At 32.7% G+C, this 18,659-nt stretch overlaps 1 protein-coding gene across 4 annotated transcripts; it reads left to right on the forward strand.

The window, feature by feature from the left end:
* Window positions 1-27: 27 nt before the first annotated feature.
* SCAP (SREBP cleavage activating protein) lies at window positions 28-18,608 on the forward strand. Of its 4 annotated transcripts, none has more exons than XM_076413604.1 (10): window positions 28-196; window positions 3,084-3,283; window positions 9,830-10,060; window positions 13,684-13,855; window positions 14,730-14,875; window positions 14,936-16,526; window positions 16,582-17,118; window positions 17,175-17,393; window positions 17,454-17,724; window positions 17,780-18,608. In XM_076413604.1, exons 2-10 carry the CDS (start codon window positions 3,126-3,128, stop codon window positions 18,163-18,165), a joined length of 3,711 nt encoding a protein of 1,236 aa, XP_076269719.1. In that variant the 5' UTR covers window positions 28-196; window positions 3,084-3,125; the 3' UTR covers window positions 18,166-18,608. The 4 variants fall into 4 exon arrangements, with proteins under 4 accessions (XP_076269719.1, XP_076269716.1, XP_076269720.1 ...); XM_076413605.1 differs by lacking the exon at window positions 28-196 and adding an exon at window positions 222-426; XM_076413601.1 differs by having other exon boundaries at window positions 17,175-17,724.
* Window positions 18,609-18,659: the final 51 nt, after the last annotated feature.

The raw sequence follows: 18,659 nt of genomic DNA on the forward strand, positions 1-18,659 counted from the left end.
ATGTCGCTCTAATCAAAATATGACATTATGTTGACAAGGCGAGTTAGAAAGAAGGATAGATTATGTGAATTTTGCGGTTTAGCGTGTTTTTTCTGTTGAAATTAAGAACTTGTAGTTTCAAGTGTAGAAATATTGATAGTAAATAAAACATAATAATTGATAACAACGCAAGACTAAGTGTTGTCACCAATAATGGGTATGTCAATTGCTTTAAAATATTTATTCAGAGGGAACATTTAAGACGTTTTAGTTAGGTTAGAGTTCAAAAAATATAAACTTTGCTGAAACTAGAAATACATTTGCATTTAGTTTCACTTGAATTTTATATAATAGTATATTTTTGTGTATTTATTAGTGAAAATTTTTACTTCAATAACATATCATGAAATAAAATTTTAATATGAACATTAATAACTTCAAATGTCGGTACGTATTAGTTAATACATTTTCATTATTCTTCAGATATCTTTATGCACCTAGTTACCTGCTATTATATGTTTCGTTAATATGTATTATGTTTCTGTTAACCTTGGGGTATTATTATATACTGACCAATGACCAGTAAGACTTTCATTTCAACGTGCCTATACAGCCTTTTTAAGCCCTGGACACTTTTGCTTACAGTAATGTTTAATTAGTAATGCTAAAGTCTTATTGATAAATTATATTTATATATTTTTACTTTCGTATCTAATGTAAAGCTGTTAGGTTATTTTTCTTATTATTTTTTACTTACAAAGTACATTGATAACTGCTAAATTAATATTAGCTATAAGATACCTAAGATGCTGTACTTAGGTGTACATTTCTTGGCTAAAATTGATACTAATTTTATGACAATTGTTGATAATAGAAAGAAGTACTAATCTCTTATCATTCCAATTTCAGACATATTTATGGGATGAATACGTATTTTAGCGTTATTATATATCTGATTATTTATCTGGAATATTATCTAATATATTTAAACGATTTGGGTATTTGCTTTATGAAACTGTATTTTCGGAAATTAATTTTCGCTTTATGGCAGGTATATCTGTTTTAATCAATTAAGATGTACACTTTGAGTTAAGACGTATCAATGCAAAACATGTACGATATAATCTTTAGCTATTTTAAATGTTATTTTGATAATTTGAGTTGACTCTTGCACATTTCAAAGTATTTTCGGTATAATCATATTAGTTCATGACTAATTTGATTTTTAGTTCTTTTTAATTGAATTGTTTCTTGTTTACCGTGAATTAAAGTTTCTTTTTTACTTCTGTAATGTTATTTTTTGGCACTGATGGTCATTTAGAATAATGATAAGCGAATATCGTATTACGTCAAACAAATTATCCATTATATTTTTGTTTTACTATTTTCAGGCCGTTTTACATTGACCAACGTAACGATTGTAATTACATGTTAGATACATTTTCCAAGTTGTTTTGCGATACCGTGTTATAATTAAAAATAAACGTAGCTCTAGTTTTTTTTGGTAAAATCCAAATTAGTGTTAAACCTGCGTTAACCCATTCAGTATTTCTTGTTGCTCGATTGTTTGGTGTTAGAAGTTCACTTGAACATGTGTCTTCGTTTACGTCGTTGCGTTTACGTCATTTTTATATTTTTCCTTAGTTTTCCTATTTCGTTTTGGATGGTACCATATTGCATCTATAGTATATCTAATGATTTATTACATAAATATTGTATACATATTTACATTGCTGCTACCTTGTTAGATTTTTTAAAAATCATTACCATTCATTATACAGAATGTGTCATATTAACCTTATTTATTATTCAACATTGAATAACGAATATTTTGGGTTTAGTTGATTATTCCGATTATACAGTTGATAGAAATTCCATTGTTAGAAATAACTAGCGTTGGCAACTATTAACTGAAAACGGTCGAAACAGTCGATAGTTGCAAAACAGTCGGAACAGTCGATAGTAATTACTATTTTCAATTAAATGCACGGTTCGACTGTTTTTTTTTTCAATTAGTGATGTCAGACGAAGATGTACGAATCCTTTACTGTGTAAATTGTAAGAGGGAAGGATGGAGATAATTCCTTGGGGCATTTAATTTTATATCTGCTTATATTTTCCAACGGTAGTATAAGCGAGACCGAGATGTATAAATTCCTTCACGAACTAGCTTTAAAAAATAAAAGGAAAAAAAATTATATATGAATAGTATAATAATAATAATACATAACATGCAATTTATAATTTAATTTTAAACGAAGTAGAATTACTTTTATATTTGAATGTTCTGTGGTTCTGTTTAAAGAAATGGAATTTTTCTATGGAATGGAATAATACCCTACAAATGTTTTATTGTTTTTTAATGTGTTAATTGCTATTTTTAAATACTATACTATAATAAATATAGACAATACAATAGAACTTAAACAAAACCTAAAAACTAAAGATGTACAATAACCATAAATACTATATAAAAATTAAACATATTAAGTAATCATAGGAAAAAAAACTAATCCATGGCATAATTAAAAATGATCTGAATGAAATGATATATGCCATAAAAACAGTCAAAATATTTTACTATATATCATTCCCAATTTTAATCTTTTTACCCTATTACATTAACAATCTTGAAAAATGTCGTACCAAAATGCTATAATATTAATAAACAAGATATTGTTATTTACACGCAAACGACCAAAAAAAATCATAAAACTACATATAAACACATATTACATATAAATTTATGTAAGTATAAACTGGGTACATTTTTGTCAAGGTCGGAACGTTAAAAATCAGTCGAATGAAACAAGTAGAACCAAAATTAGTAACTAAAAGTACGATTGAAAATAGTAACAAAATCAGTCGGACCGAAAATAGCGACTGAAATAGTCACTGGTAAAAAGTAGTAAAATCAGTCGAACCAAAAATAGCGACTGAAACAGTCGATAGTAAAAAGTAGTCAATTACTACAGTCGATAGTTCCCAACACTAGAAATAACAAACCGTTTAGCTTACTGATTAGTTACACTGTCTAAAATACAATTTGAACACTCTGGTCATTTTCCTTATAATTGGACGTAAATTGAAACTTTTCATTTCAGATATTTTCCTGAACAAAAACAATACAAAATGGCGAATGTGACATGAGCGTTAGATCAGAGGAGCCTCGAAACAGAGGCTCAACAAGTAAGTCCTCCGTACAAGATAAAGTGGAGACCATATTCTACAGTTGGGGCTTGCTATGTAGTAGTCATCCAGCTTACGTTCTCATATTTGTGAGCGTCGTCATTGTCAGTTGTTGGTAAGTACCGATTTTATTATAAGCATTGTTGCATTTAAGCATTGCATTGCAAGACGACAGGACGGTCCTCGTATAGTCGCGGGTTAGAATCCTGCTGCGACATTGTGATTGTTAAAAAAGAAGAGTGCAAAATCCGTCAAGGAAGATGATCCTAGTCACGCTAGTAACAAGGCTGGATAAGACAAGATGCATTCTGGGATAATCTCTAAGTCTTTAGGCCTATACCGAGTGCCGTGGTTTGAGCCCACATTAGGCAGTAGTCTACATAAACCCTAGCTGGAAAAAAAGAAGACTGTTGTTTTTTAGAGAGCGCCCCGTAATTGGGGGGGGGGGTGCAGGGGGTCGAGTCGAATCTCACTAGGTAGTGAGGCAGGATCTCGTTAAGTATCACGTCATTTTGCCCTGTGTAACATAGCGAGAAATTTTAATAAAATTAAAGGAAAACATGTTTCATGCAAAATCGTTATTCAAATCGTTACTTTTAGCATTTTCCATGTATATTTTTTATTTGCTTTTATCTTTTATTTTATCACTCTATTCAATTTATCGCAATTTTCGAAACGTTTTCAATAATCCCCAACATAATTAAATGGCGCGCCCTTATTGTATTATTAAGATTTTGTATCTCCATATCAATCTTTTCTGGTTTGTTCAACAATATCATTCACGAATAGTTGGGTACTAGAACGCTCTGTACAAAGTGCGTGCCGCGCGAGCTCACTTTTGACCAAAAACAACGACGAGTTGATGATTCGGAGCAGTGTTTGAAGATGATTAAGCGTAATATACCCGAGTTTTTGTGTCGATATGTAGCAATGGAAGAAACATAGCTCCATCATTTTACTCCGAGGTCCAATCGACAGTCATCCGAGTGGACTGCACACGATGAACCCGCTTCAAAGCGTGGGAAAACGTAACAGTCGACTGGCAAGGTTACGGCGTCTGTATTTTGGGATGCGCATGGAATACTTTTCATTGGCTACCTTTAAAAATGAAGGACCATCAACCGCGACTATTACATAGCGTTATTGGACTGTTTGAGAAAAAGTGAGTAATCAATTTCTTTATCATCTGTTAAATTTCTCAGATAGTCATTTATGGTTTTATTTTTAATTTCCAATATTTCTCTTTTCAGTCTTTGGGTTATATTGTTTAAACTATTTTTATTTTCAGGTGTTCTGTTTTGTTGCCATTTTTTTTTCGTCATTTACGTTTTTCAGGGACTATTTCCTTCACTTCTTTTGGATAATTAATTCCTTTAGTTGTACTCTTAATTTCTGGAGTATTATTCCATTTATTGTTATCTGCTACCGATGGCTGTTAAACACAATCTGAATGGTGCAGCTTGCTCAAAATTTCACAGTAATCTATTAATAGATTAATACTTCACGAAAAATTCAAAAAGCCACTGACTTTTCAAGCTGCCCTCGTATGTTTCGAGGGATTTAAAATGAAAACCTGAAAGGTCTAAAATTCATAGATCTGTCAACACAATAACATTGTGATTATTAACAAATTGGGATAACATATTGGCTTCACAATGATTCCATTTTCAAATTATTTTATGAATAATATGCGTATCCAAAAATACGTAGGTCGTAACCTTTTCGGTGGAATATTTTTTACTTATTTTACGTAGTCGTTAAGGTTCCCATATAATTAAAGAATTCCCAGATTCTTTCTTGTTTTCGCTAATTTAACTATATCAAACGATTGCCTGATAATGGCGCCATTCCCTAATTGTTTTCGATAATATAATAAAGATTTCGGTGTTTTGCTAAGCGAATTTAATTATCGTTTGGTAAGTGAATTTAACCAAAATATTATCTCGACGTTAACCTTGACATCGGTGCATCGGTTGAAGGACTGTGTGTGTGTGTATGTATATGTGAATCTTTAATTACATTCGTCAGGATAAGATGAACCAATATACGATTCCGAAATATATAAGTAAAACGAGAATGTTATGGACGCCAGTGCTGTGCGCGCTTGAATGAATCCCAACCTTAAATATTTACCGAGTTAATTTGCAAGCAGCAATTTTTATACATAGAAATCGTTAAAAATTAACGTGTAAAAATATTAAATATAACAAGTCGATGGGGAATTAGTTTTGTTTATAATGCTGTGAAAAAAAAATTTGCATACATTTTTTTTTATTTTCATACAGTGTCAAAATGAAATTATTTAACCACATACACTCAATTATATCGACAGAGTTTCGTCATTCGAATGGAGTCATGATGGTAACTATGAAGAACCTCTGTGGTTTTTGGTTAAAAAACCGAGTGGAGTGGTTTCTACAGACGCCACTAACATGAGAAAGTCACAAGAGTCTATTCATAGGGACTTCGAATTAAAATTTAATTTTGTCATTTTGCCAATTCGTGTAAATTATGTATATGTCAATTATAAAATTTCCCTTTAAAGTTAAATTTATTATTTAAGTTTATCGGTTGAAATGTTATCTTATTTATAAAAATATATGATTAATAGATCATTTTTATTATAGTAAAAAAATAGCAAATGAAATAATACACTCTATCCAATAAAACAGCCAATGCACGTCGTCGAAATGTATGACCTCAGTAATGCCGGTTAATAACCTTCAATGATCATCACCAACGTTTTGAATAATTTTAACAATTTATACATTTGACAACAGGGCCGACCAATACCAACACAAATCGAATTTTATAGATTGATTCGATCACATGTTCCAACATATCAGACAATATTATCTCAGTTTCTTTTTAACTAGCGTTGGGAACTATCGACTGAAAACAGTCCAAACAGTCGATAGTCAAAAAAATAGCGACTGAAAATAGTAATTACTATTTTCAATCAAATGCACGGTTCGACTTTTTTTCCATTCGTGATGTCAGACGAAGATGCAGGAATTCTTGTCTGTATAAATTGTGAGATAGGAAAGGACGGAGATAATTGCTTGGAGCTGTTAATTTTAAATGTGTTTATATTTTCCAAGGATAGTATAAGCGAGACAGAGATATATATATTTTGCTTTATAAAAGAAAAGGAAAAAAATATAATACTAATTTCTATTAACATGTATTAAATAATAAAATTTTAAAGGAAGTAGGAGTATTTTTATACTGAATGTTCTGTGGATTTGTAAAAAGGAATGGAATAATAACACCACAAATGTTTTATCGTGTTTTAATATATTAATTGCGTTTTTTAAATAACATACTATAATAAATATAGAGAATACAACTTAAACAAAAGTTAAAAACTAAAGACGTTCAATCACCATAAGTACTAAATAAAATGTAAACGTATACCTAATCATTGAAAAATCTAATCCATAACGAACCTAAAAATGGCCAATGTCAATAACTACCAGACCGTTTTTAAATAAAGGTTTTATTTATTTCTGAACGGAAATATTTTAAAATTACTGGGAATATTATCATGTTCAACTTTTCTCCCGTGAGGCGATTTCTACGATCGTTAATTATTTGCACAGAATTTGAAAAAACTCGTTCCGAGGGGACAGATGTTGCGGGTATAGAGAAATATTTTACGTGTAACTTATATAATTCAGGTAGTGTCATTTTATGGGCTTGCCAAAAATCCAATGGGTTTCCTGAACGCCCAATAAATGGCATTTCCAAATACTGTAAAGTTGCTGCAATACTTGGAATAATTACTTCTTTCATTCTAGCTAAATAAAAATCAGAATATCTCTAGATATCAATACATTCTTGATCAGTAGTTGTATCTTGAATTTCGAGTTGTGCAACTATAAGTTAGAATGGAAGATACCTCTTTTGTGATAACTTTTTGTATCGCCTCAGCATTATTTGCAATACGAAATCCTGCTTTTTTAAAGTATATCGTGTTCATTTCTAAAATTACCAGTCTTTTATTGATGACATTTATTAGACAATTTTGTAATTTTTTCCCCATTCACTTGATAAAATCCGGAATTTGATGGAATGTTACAATCCTCTTATTAACGGTATAATTAAATACATCGTGGGATATTTTTCACCACATAACTCAGTGGTCATTATTTCAATGAACTTTAAAAGTTGAACAAATTCTGTTAAGATAGTCCATTGGTCAACACATAAAAACAGTGGTGCTCTTCTTAATATCCATCAAAATAAATTGTTGAATATTAAAGTAGAGTTTTCCTAGCAGAAAATATATTTATTACAAATATTTAATATACTTTATTCACCTCTTTACCGTTAATATTTTTAGAAGAAATTTACACAACTGCTATTGCAAAAACTTCTTTTGGAATCGATGCAATTTCTAAAACCATTTCTAAAAGGCTTGGACAAAAATTGTGAAAGTTTATTAAAAAATACCAGTCCAAAGTATTACTTATTATGCAGTCAAAAGTATATTACTATTTATCATTTACAATTTAATTTTTTTGCCCTCGAAAACTAGCGTTCCCAAATGTTGCTATATTAATTTACAATATATAGTTTAGTTATTCACAACCAAACTACAAAAATATATATAAAACCACATATATTACATATAAATCTATATAAGCATAAATTCGGCGCATTACTTTCAAGGTCCCGCATAGGACGACACAACCACATTGTTAAAAATCAGTCGAATGAACTAGTAGAACCGAAAATAGTAACTAAAAGTAAACGACTGAAATAGTCGATAGTAAATAGTAATAAAATCAATCTGACTGAAAATAGTCACTAGTAAAAACAGTCCAACCAAAAATAGCGACTGAAACAGTCGATAGTAAAAAGTAGTCAATTACTAAACAGTCGATAGTCGATTTCAGTTGGTTGTTCCCAACACTATTTTTAACTATTATAAAATGATAAGGAAAATCCGCTCCAAGTTTAAAATGAATTTTATCTTTTTACAAACCGCATTTGGCAGTATATTCAACGTCATCTATGACGTGCATTGGCTGTTTTATTGGAACTACTATATGCACCATAATAAATATAATATATTTAATAATAAATGAACATTACAATAACAAACCAAGTTCTTTATCAAAGGGTACATTTCTCTCACCCTGATATAATTTTATAAATACCTGATCGACGATGAGCAAATCTAGATATTCTACAGTTATTACCAACATAACATCTTGTTCTATCAATATTATCTTTTCATGTTTCAAAATATATAATGGATTGATATTTGAACTATTACTTTCATAAGCCCAATTTTGTCTAAAATATAAACTACAGGGAAGTGAACAAGATGTACGATAACAATTAAATTCAGTTTGGTTATGTTTGACTTTTTTATTGTTCGTGGCCGTATTTCGAGTATATAATTTAGCTAAAGATATTGTTTTTCTTTTCTTGACTTTCTTGATCAATAGATACTTTTTATGTTACCTTAATTTACTGGTATAACTTTCTTCTTCCTTAAATACCTTAAAAATAATACGACACTGAAAATGAAAGAAGCAAAAAAACGTTAGTGTCAATTATGGCCAATTTCAACATTGAAACTAACAGCATCGATATATTCAATTATGTTTTACTTATTATGTATTACATATTATTGATGAACATTTGGATTTTTCACATCACCAATATGAAATGTGCCTTGTACGTCTGGATTATATATTCTTATCAAATATAATGATTACCCATCATATTTTTTAATAACCACTAGAAACAATGATACTAATATAGATACATACAAATACATACATACCCTACCACATGGTATTAGATAATTGCTTGCATTTTACATTATCTGTCATTGCTTGAGCTTTGAATATTAGCTGGTAATTTTGTTAATTGTTTTTATTGGTATTTTACGTTTTCGAACGAATTTTGTACCAATAATGTATAGTATACGAATAGATACTTATTATTATATTAACATTATTATTAATATATATACATGAACTTAATCTGTCGTCTCAGCTTCGCTGTATTTTTCGCTCTCTAGTGTTTTTTGCTTTCAGTTTCATCAAATTTTTCAACTGTACATAACAATTTAACAAATCAGCACAAACATAGTCGTAGAATTAGCAAATAATAATTACAAATTGACGTATTTTATCAAAACGGACATACGCAGAACAAGCCATACGTGTAGTTTTCTTTATTTATTTTAGAGTCTCCTTTTTACCAACTAAGGTTTATCTAAACCGTACCTACTGCTTAACGTGGGTCCCGAACCACGGTCCTCGGCATTAAGACTACCGACTGACGAGTGACCAACTTAGAGATCATCCCAGAAGACGTTTGGTCTTATCCAGCCTAGTTACTGTTGTAACTGGGATCATCTTCCTTGTTTTACGATTTAGACAATCACAAACGTAAAACATTTTAAGCTCGAGTTTTTTAAAAAATATTTGTTTTAATTTGTTCGAGACTTTTCTTTAACCAGAAAAGATAATCATCAACTAATTATTTGTCTTTTAAAATTAGCGCCAATTAATTAATTAATTATTAAAGTTATGCTATTAAAATTAACGTCAAACAAACACCACTGTAAATGTTTTCAAACGCCATCTATACTTTAAGGGACATCATTTTTTTAGAATTTAAATTATTATTTTTCCAGCATGCCCTTGGTGAACATACCTCTGCCATTGACGTCGCCGCAACAAGAATGGGTACCAACGATAAACGCAACAACATCCTTGGATCCCTATTGCTTCGTGCAACAGGTAGTCCTGAAAGTGGCCGTGCTGCCGTGGCAGAAGGATTTACATTTAGGTGACGCTTTCAGGGCGCCACTTTATGAGGCGTTTAAAGTATTAGACATCGTTCGGAATTTCGAAGATAAACATAGGTGAGCACATCGCATAATAATGAATTTAGTGCGATCCAAATATTTCCGGATACTTGATAATAATAATAATAATAATAGCCACTTATCGTTTTACTTAAATAGGAATGCGATTTACAGATATTAATTTCACTAAAGTATTAAAAAAATAATACCCGTGTATTTGATAAAGTCTGATTCGCTTGTGTTTAGTGTAGGTTTTGTTTTGAAATGTCGTCTGGCTGGTTTCTGCGCCTTATATGATGTATTTAAGCCATTCCGAGAATTTATACGTTTGTTTAATTTATTAGGATTTTGCTAGCCATTATAGACAATAGTAATAGCATTTTTGACAAATTTACACCAAGCTACAAAAAATAATAACTTCAGCCTTCAAAATATGTAAATGTAATTCACATTGTTTCCGTGGTTAATATCAGAGTATGTCTACACTGGGACAATTTTCCACAACTCAATGCAACTTTTGTTACTAGAAGTTGTTTATATTATTTGAACTAATTATACTTGTACGCTTTATCTACGCTGTTGTTGTGACAACATGAATGAGATGTTATTAATAGCTGCAGCGTGTTTGATAGTTTACATAAATATTAGATTCGTCAATTATGAAATGTTAACGATAGTGATATCAAAGGCAAAAGTGCTGAGGTATTGTCAAAAACAAAATAAGATATTAACAAACTAAGAATAGTAGAGATATATTAAGAACCAATACAAATAACAGAGAACGATAAAGAGGGGGAAGGAATAAAGTGACTAGGGTATCAGAGAAATTGCAAATATAGGTAGAAGCTAATAGGAAATGACAGGAAGACTTGAAAGGCAATGCTTAGAGACTAATGGATTTCAAAGAATCTAGAGAGATTTTTTAGAACTTGCGAACATCATTCAAGTTAGTCCAAGAAAAGAATGCGTTGAAGAAAATACCTTATCAATCAATTAACTGATTAGAAGCTTTAGAATATTTTGGCCCTAACCCTCAAAAGATACGTGTATAAATTTGACAGCTGTCGGATCATTAGTTTGTGAACAATAGCATTTTGAGTGAAGTAACTTTTGTTATTGTGAAAAAAATGGATAAAAAGGAATTTCGCGTGATGATAAAACATTGCTTTTTTAATGAAAAAAATACAGTTGAAGCAAAAACTTGACTTGATGTCGAGTTTCCGGATACTGTCCCATGAAATTCGACCATCAAGAATTGGTTTGCTAAGTTTAGACTTGGTGAAATAAGCACCGAAGACGGTGAACGCAGTGGACGCCCAAAAGAGGTTGTTACCGACGAAAACATTAAAAAAATCCACAAAATTATTTTGAATTACCGTAAATTGAAATTGAATGAAATAGCAGACACTGTAAAGATATGAACTGAACGTGTACATCATATCATTCACGAATATTTGGGTATGAGAAAGCTCTGTGCAAAGTGGGTGCCGCTCGAGCTCACTTTTGACCAAAAACAACGAGTTGATGCTTCCGAGCAGTGTTTGAAGATGATCAAGGGTAATAAACCCGAGTTTTTGCGTCGATATGTGACAATGGGTGAAACATAGCTCCGCTTATTTCACTTCGAAGTCCAATCGAGAGTCATCCGAGTGGACTGGATACGATGAACCCGCTCCAAAGCGTGGGAAAACGCAACAGTCGGCTGGCAAGGTTATGGCGTCTGTATTTTGGGATGCGCATGGAATAATTTTATTGACTACCTTGAAAAAGGAAGGACCACCAACAGAGACTATTACATAGCATTATTGGACCGTTTGAAGGACAAAATCACCGAAAAACGGCTGCATTTGATGAAAAAGAAAGTGCTGCTTAACGAACACAATGCATCGTGCCAAAAATCCACGAATTGGGCTTCGAATTGCTTCCTCATCCACCGTTTTCTCCAGATCTGGGCTCCAGCGACTATTTCCTCTTCTCAGATCTCAAAAGAATGTTCGTTGGAAAGAAATTTTCGTGAATGAAGAGGTCATCGCCTAAACTGAGGCCTATTTTGAAGCAAAGGACAAATCATACTACAAAAATGGTATCGAAAAGTTGGAGGGTCGCTATAATCAGTATATCACCCTTGAAGGGAATTATGTTGAATAAAAAAATTAATTTTGCCAAAAAAAATTGTTTTACTAAGGTAGACCGGGGACTTTTTAATTGACCTGTTATAGTAGTTTGATGTACTTTATAATTTCATAACAAACCAGTTAAGCTATCATATTTTGAAAGCTTAGCATGCAAAAAGTATTTTTTGAAATATTGGTTTATGATAGGTAATCACAAACTAGACACTCTAGAGATTCTCTACACTCTTAGAGTCATATACTAAAAACTAATTTAATACTTTACAAGCGTTTTGGTACAACTCTCAAACGCCTTTATATCTTCTGATATTAATTGAAAAAAAAACAAATAGAAACATTTTGTGTTAAAATAAGTGTATGTCTTATTATGTTAGAATAGGGTCAGTGGATAATAGTACCTTTGTTATTATTGACCGTAAAATTGAAACCCGTCGTTGATGGGTGATAAGATAAACCGAAAAAATGGTGCCAACATGATTGATTTTGAGCCAAACAAGCACCATTTACGGAAAGTGTTATTTTGTAATTTTTTGTAAAATAATGTAGTAATATAGACAGTGCAGTACAAAATCAAGTGTCCCGGAGCTGTTTGAAGGCGCGGAATTGGAGAAGTTGCTGGACGATGATTATTGCCAAATTCAGCAGGAACTTGCCCCCTTGATTAGAAGTTACTCAATCAATTTCCCATTGATTAAAAATATCGAGAATGGTCGAAAAGACGAACATTGGCATATGAATTAAGGCATTAAGACTTTGAACGATGTTTTTTCACTTGTCAAGTACTCCGACGTTTCCAAACTACAAAAGAAAGGGGTTTTGTATCACCTAGTTGCTGTTTATCCACCACCAAGACAATGTCAGACACTAAAATCGGACATCCTACTCCACCCGTCGTATGCTCCAGATATTGCTCCTTCGTGTTATCATCTATTATCTATTTAAAGATATCAAACATTCATTCTGAATGTTACCCGAGAGATGGGTTGTGGAGTGTATTTCCTCGAATAAATATGTAATAGTTTTTATTATATTTTAAGTCTGCTTTTACCAACTATGGGTTTATCTGGAGTGGACCTACAGTTTAACGTAGGCTCCGAACCACGGTCCTCAGCATTAAGCTTACCGACTGCCGAGTGACCAACTTTAGAAATTATCCCAGAAGACATCCGGTCTTACCCAGCCTGGTTACTGGCGTGACTGGGATCATTTTCCTTGTCGGATTTTACACTCTTGCCTAGGACAATCACACATTTTAAACAATCACGAACATAAATTTACGACCATGTCCCGGCAGGATTCGAACCCGCGGCTATAGCAACGGTAGGAGGACCGTCCTATCGCCTTTACCACTGCGTCACCAAGCCGGCTGTAACAGCTTTTATATAATAAAATTAAAGTGCTTTAAAATTTTAAAAACAATGGTGGTTTTTAATTTGTCCTAATATAATAAATTGTGTCTTCCAGGAATATAACATACATAAAAACTGTCGTAGATTATTTATTGAAAAATGGAACCGAAACGAAAGTAATGATTTATTTTTATTACAGCTTAAGAACTCTAGGACATGTTTGTTTGCACATAGAGGCTGTCGCTAAAGATGATTCCAAAATGATGCCGCAATACAGCTGTTTGGTTCTTTCGCCGGCTAATTTTTGGCTTCAAGACATTCAGCAATTTACGGCGGATAGTTCTATATTAACGACTATTTTCAATCAACACGTAAGAATAATATTTTATATATATATAGTAAATTATTCAAGAAAACTTATAAATATACATCTAGTAGTAGTTTTTACTATCTAAAATAACCTTGCAAAAAGTATTTGTTTATATAACCAGCATTTAATTACACCCATTTTTTACTTCATATTTTCTAAAATATAGTAAACGCTTTAATATACACATGTAACAACCCTACACTGGATATGCCTATGAATAATAATGGTGCATATACATACATAATTATCGCTAATACTCCTCGCTCTGCTAATTATATTGTTCCATCTTATGTTGTGTTAGTTCCAATGCAAATTTATTTAAATATATTTCTGCCTGAATGGAAAATTGATTCGCGTGAGTTTGTAACTTGTTCCAAATGAGATCGGTAATAAATTAAATTGTTTAATAATATCAATTTAACCATTATAGTCAAAACAAAAGTATTATACCCTATTATTTTTGTACTTATCATGTGTGTAAAATGTATGATGCTTAAAGGGCTAGAAATTAATTTTTCTTTCCGTACAAATGTTTCAATATCTAATGTGGCTGTGAAGGTTTCAAAATAAAGTTGGTTAGAAATGTACATGATGCAATTTAATGCACAATTTAGAACCTTAACCTGTTGTAAAACCCTTAAAACTAATTTATAGGCCTAATCATTTTAGAGAATATATGTTTTTATACACCCGATAATTTTGCTTATTCACTACATTTATATAGCGAAAAAATGTGGACAATAAGATAAGATGAACTTTATTTAATTGTATTTTAATTTTTTTATGTTCCCTGTATTGCATGTAAATAAAGATACTGCTTTCCTAGTAGGAAATGTTATAAAATTGGCATTGAATGTTATTTACTTGTCTCATAGAAATTCCACAAAGGAAAAGCTTCTGTGGCGGAAATGCTGTTTGGGATGAATCTTCAGGACACCGGTATTAGAAGGTATCCCTTCAGAAATCGACAAAGAACCATTCAGTTTGCAGTAACTTTGTTTTTTAAGGATTTGGATAAGAGGTAACGTGAACTAATGACACTACTGAATAAATGCCCTTGATAGATGTCGCATTTTTCTAGGTTCATCGATGGCTTGCAAGATAAACTAAAGGCGGCATATCCCTTGCATCAAAACGTATCTAAAACTTTAAACCCCTTATTGAACGACATATTGATCATAAATTATCCAGGGGAGATCGATTATTTCGAACTGATCCCAATTATTATCGCATTCATCCTGTTGTTCTTGTACTACTACTTCTACGTTTGGAAAGTGGAAGATATAAAATCAAAAGCTGGCATGTCTATTACGGCAACTATAACTGTACTATGCAGCCTACTGATGTCAATGGGAATCTGTTTCGTCTTTGGTCTTACTGTAAATAACCAAAGACAAAAGTGGGTTTTCCCTTATTTGGCTATATTGTTTGGACTAGAGAATGTACTGGTATTGACCAAGAGCGTTTTAATGACGCCCCTCCACTTGGACGCGAAAATACGCCTGGCCCAAGGATTAAGCAAGGAAGGTTGGTCCACGACCAAAAATTTACTCGTAGAAATAACAATATTTACCTTCGGCCTGATTACCTTCGTTCCAGTCATCCAAGAGTTTTGCATATTTGCGTTGGTCAGTCTCATATCGGGACTGTTCCTCGAGATTTTTTTTTTCGTCACAGTCCTCGGTATTGACCTTAACAGGGCGAGTAATTCGATCGAGAAGACTAATCAGAATTTCAGAAATGCTCTGTATCAGCCCCTGACCACGTCCGATATATCTTTTCCAAATAAAGGAATTAGCCGTTCCAGATCGCATCCTCGTTTAAATTTCGCAAATGTCGTGGCTGGGCAGAAATCGCAAGAAAAGAAACCCTCACGAAGAATTCGTATAATTAATGTGTGGACAAGAACGAGGTTTTTCCAAAAATCGTTCATGGTCTTAATGGTATTGTGGATTTGTATTATTATATACAACAGCGATATTATAAACACCTATTTTCTGAATTCCATCGAGGAACGGCATAATCAGTCCAACAATTTTTTGAATAAAAATTATTTGTCTTTGAATTTTTTCCCCTTTCCCCAATATAATTCATCAAAGCATTTCAATTACGTTACCTATAATCCACTGGATTTTGAGAGTACTATTGCCAATCAATCCCGAGATATAGAAAAGCTCAAGCCCTCGGAGTATCCGCATTACCTGAAACTGTCTCCTAGTCATTGGTCACAAATTTTGAAGAAATACAATGTTTCTCTTAGTGGAAAAACGATTGCCGTGTTGCCCAGCATCAAACTTTCGCATGTTATCAGTCCAGAACAGGCAGTGTTACTACGAAACCCAGAAGAGAAATATGCTAATTCTTTCCAGTGGAAAGCCCTAGGTGTGGCACTGGATCCTATTGATTTTAACGGAGATGATTTCCCAATAGTTGATCAGATAGAACAGCCATTTTATCCGAGATCCCCGGTGGAAATTATGGTGATAACAGTTCTCATATGCATCAGTGTAGTTGTGTTAACATACGCATTCGTGGTACTGTATAAATGTATATGTTCAAGAAACTATGCGGAATGGAGAGCATCTTGGTATCCGGATAAGAACGATGAACCCGTAGAAGATCAAGTTCTCTTGGAAGCTGTACCAGTTGTTTTAGAAGGTCATAATCAGGAAGTGAGTGTAATGTTCAGTTTCAAATTCTAAAAATGTTAATAATATTATCTTTTAGATTGAATGTATCGCAACAGATGGAGTACATCTAGCCAGTGTATGCTTAGGCGGACAGTTAAAAATATGGGACAATAGTACCGGAGAATTAGTAAAGGTTATTGATCGGAAGATGTATTTTAATTTGGAGAGCGATAACTCTGTTGTTGAATACGATGATCCCTCGGACTATGAGTCTGGGTCTCCCCCATCAACGGACGAAATGTTTCCAAAACTCCACCAGAGGATTAAAACGGACTTTTCGCATTTAAAGCCCAGGCCTGTTAACGAGCCATTTGATGCTCATCTCGAATTCCATAAAGCTTATAAAAGTCATTATTGTAAGAACAAGAAAAATGATATGGTCCCAAAACGAAGACAGCTGAGCAGAGATCATATAAATAAATCTGGAGATTCTAGTAGGAAAACAGCCGGTTTTGGCAGCACCTCGGGCAGGTTGTCATCCGTCTGGTGTATGGATTATGTCGATAATTTGATAATTATAGGTTGTGCTGATGGAAGACTTGAATTATGGGAAGCAACTAGTAGTAAGGTTAAGGTAGGTTAAAATATCATCTATTTACAAGAAAAAAAATATATATATCCCGATTTCAGTGTATATTTGAAGATGGCAATCAATCAGGCATTACCAATGTGAAGATTGTTGGCTCAAAAATTGTAGCAGCTAGGTTATGCGGGTCGCTAGATTTCCTACAATTGCAAACCTTTAATCAAGGCAGACCAGTAGACTGGAATTTTTCCTGTGCATACAGAAGGACGCATGTCCGTACTGGTTCCATGGGTTCAATAGCTGATCGTGATACGATAAACCAAGTTAGTGTCCAGCATATTTATCCCTATGTTTGTTTTAATTCATATCGCTTTGTGTTTCAGAATGATACAGAAGACTTAAAGTGTATAAAATTACTTAGCGTTAAAGCACATCAGCAACCTATCACATGTTTAGATTGTGAAGGAGGGAGAATAGTGACTGGAAGCCAAGATCACACCGTAAAAGTATACCGAGTTGATAATTGTGAACCTCTATATACTTTGCATGGTCATTGTGGTCCTATCACGTGTTTGTTTATTGACCGAGTATGTCCTGCGACGGCAGGAAGTGGATCCCAAGATGGAATGTTATGTGTTTGGGATTTATTATCTGGTAAACATATAAACAGTTACCTTTTGTTGTATATCTAGCGGAAAAACATTTTTAGGCACGTGTATGTACAGCATTCAAGCTCACGATGGTTGTATAATATCTCTAACATATTCAGCCAGCTATGTAATCTCGCTAGGAATAGATGATAGACTGTGCGTGTGGGAACGTTTTCAGGGTCATCTTTTGAATTCCATATTCGTTGGTCACATTTTTTCCAACCACGTTTTGATGCTGGCCCCGCATTTAGTCGTGACAGGTCGAAATGGAGGATTAGTGATATGGGACGTCCGTAGTGGTGAATGTGTACGAAATATTACATTGGGACGAGATCCATTTGTGTTTATAAACCAGTTAATATTACTAAGAGACGCGGTACTTTGTGATTATGGTAAACAGTTACGCATTGTACGATTTCCTTTGATCACCCATAAGTTTGATTGAAATCATCATGACAGCAGTGACAACACCTTTTTTTTTAAACGAATCACTATCGTTATTTTCCACTAAACCAAATGAACAAAAATGTGTGTATATCTCAAAAACTTTTTTCCCAATTATCTCTAAAATTTATAAATATGTATATAGTTAATATTTTTATATTTCAAGTGGATTGTACAGTATCTGTGTTAAAAAAGCTTCTCACCTTTTCATGTACGTTGAATGATGTTCCTCTTCATGTGAACAAAAATTACATTGTGCCTTTTAACGTGGTTTCGATTTTTCTAAAAGATGCGCATGTATTTATTGTCGTTTTTTTAAATTAAGGTCTTATTTATTTTGATTTTATATGATGGTCTCTTATTTTGTAATGTTTCCATAATTTGATAATAATTTTCTATTAAAATAATTATGTGCTACTTTAATAAAAGGCTTAAACAGCTTTACAATCTTGGTTTTATTTAATTTCAAATAAACTGCGGTTCGTTACATACCCG

The sequence above is a fragment of the Rhynchophorus ferrugineus genome, unplaced genomic scaffold (genome assembly GCF_030347505.1).
Source record: "Rhynchophorus ferrugineus isolate W39M unplaced genomic scaffold, kcgeb_rfMv2 rfM9, whole genome shotgun sequence".
NCBI classification, from domain to species: Eukaryota; Metazoa; Arthropoda; class Insecta; order Coleoptera; family Curculionidae; genus Rhynchophorus; species Rhynchophorus ferrugineus.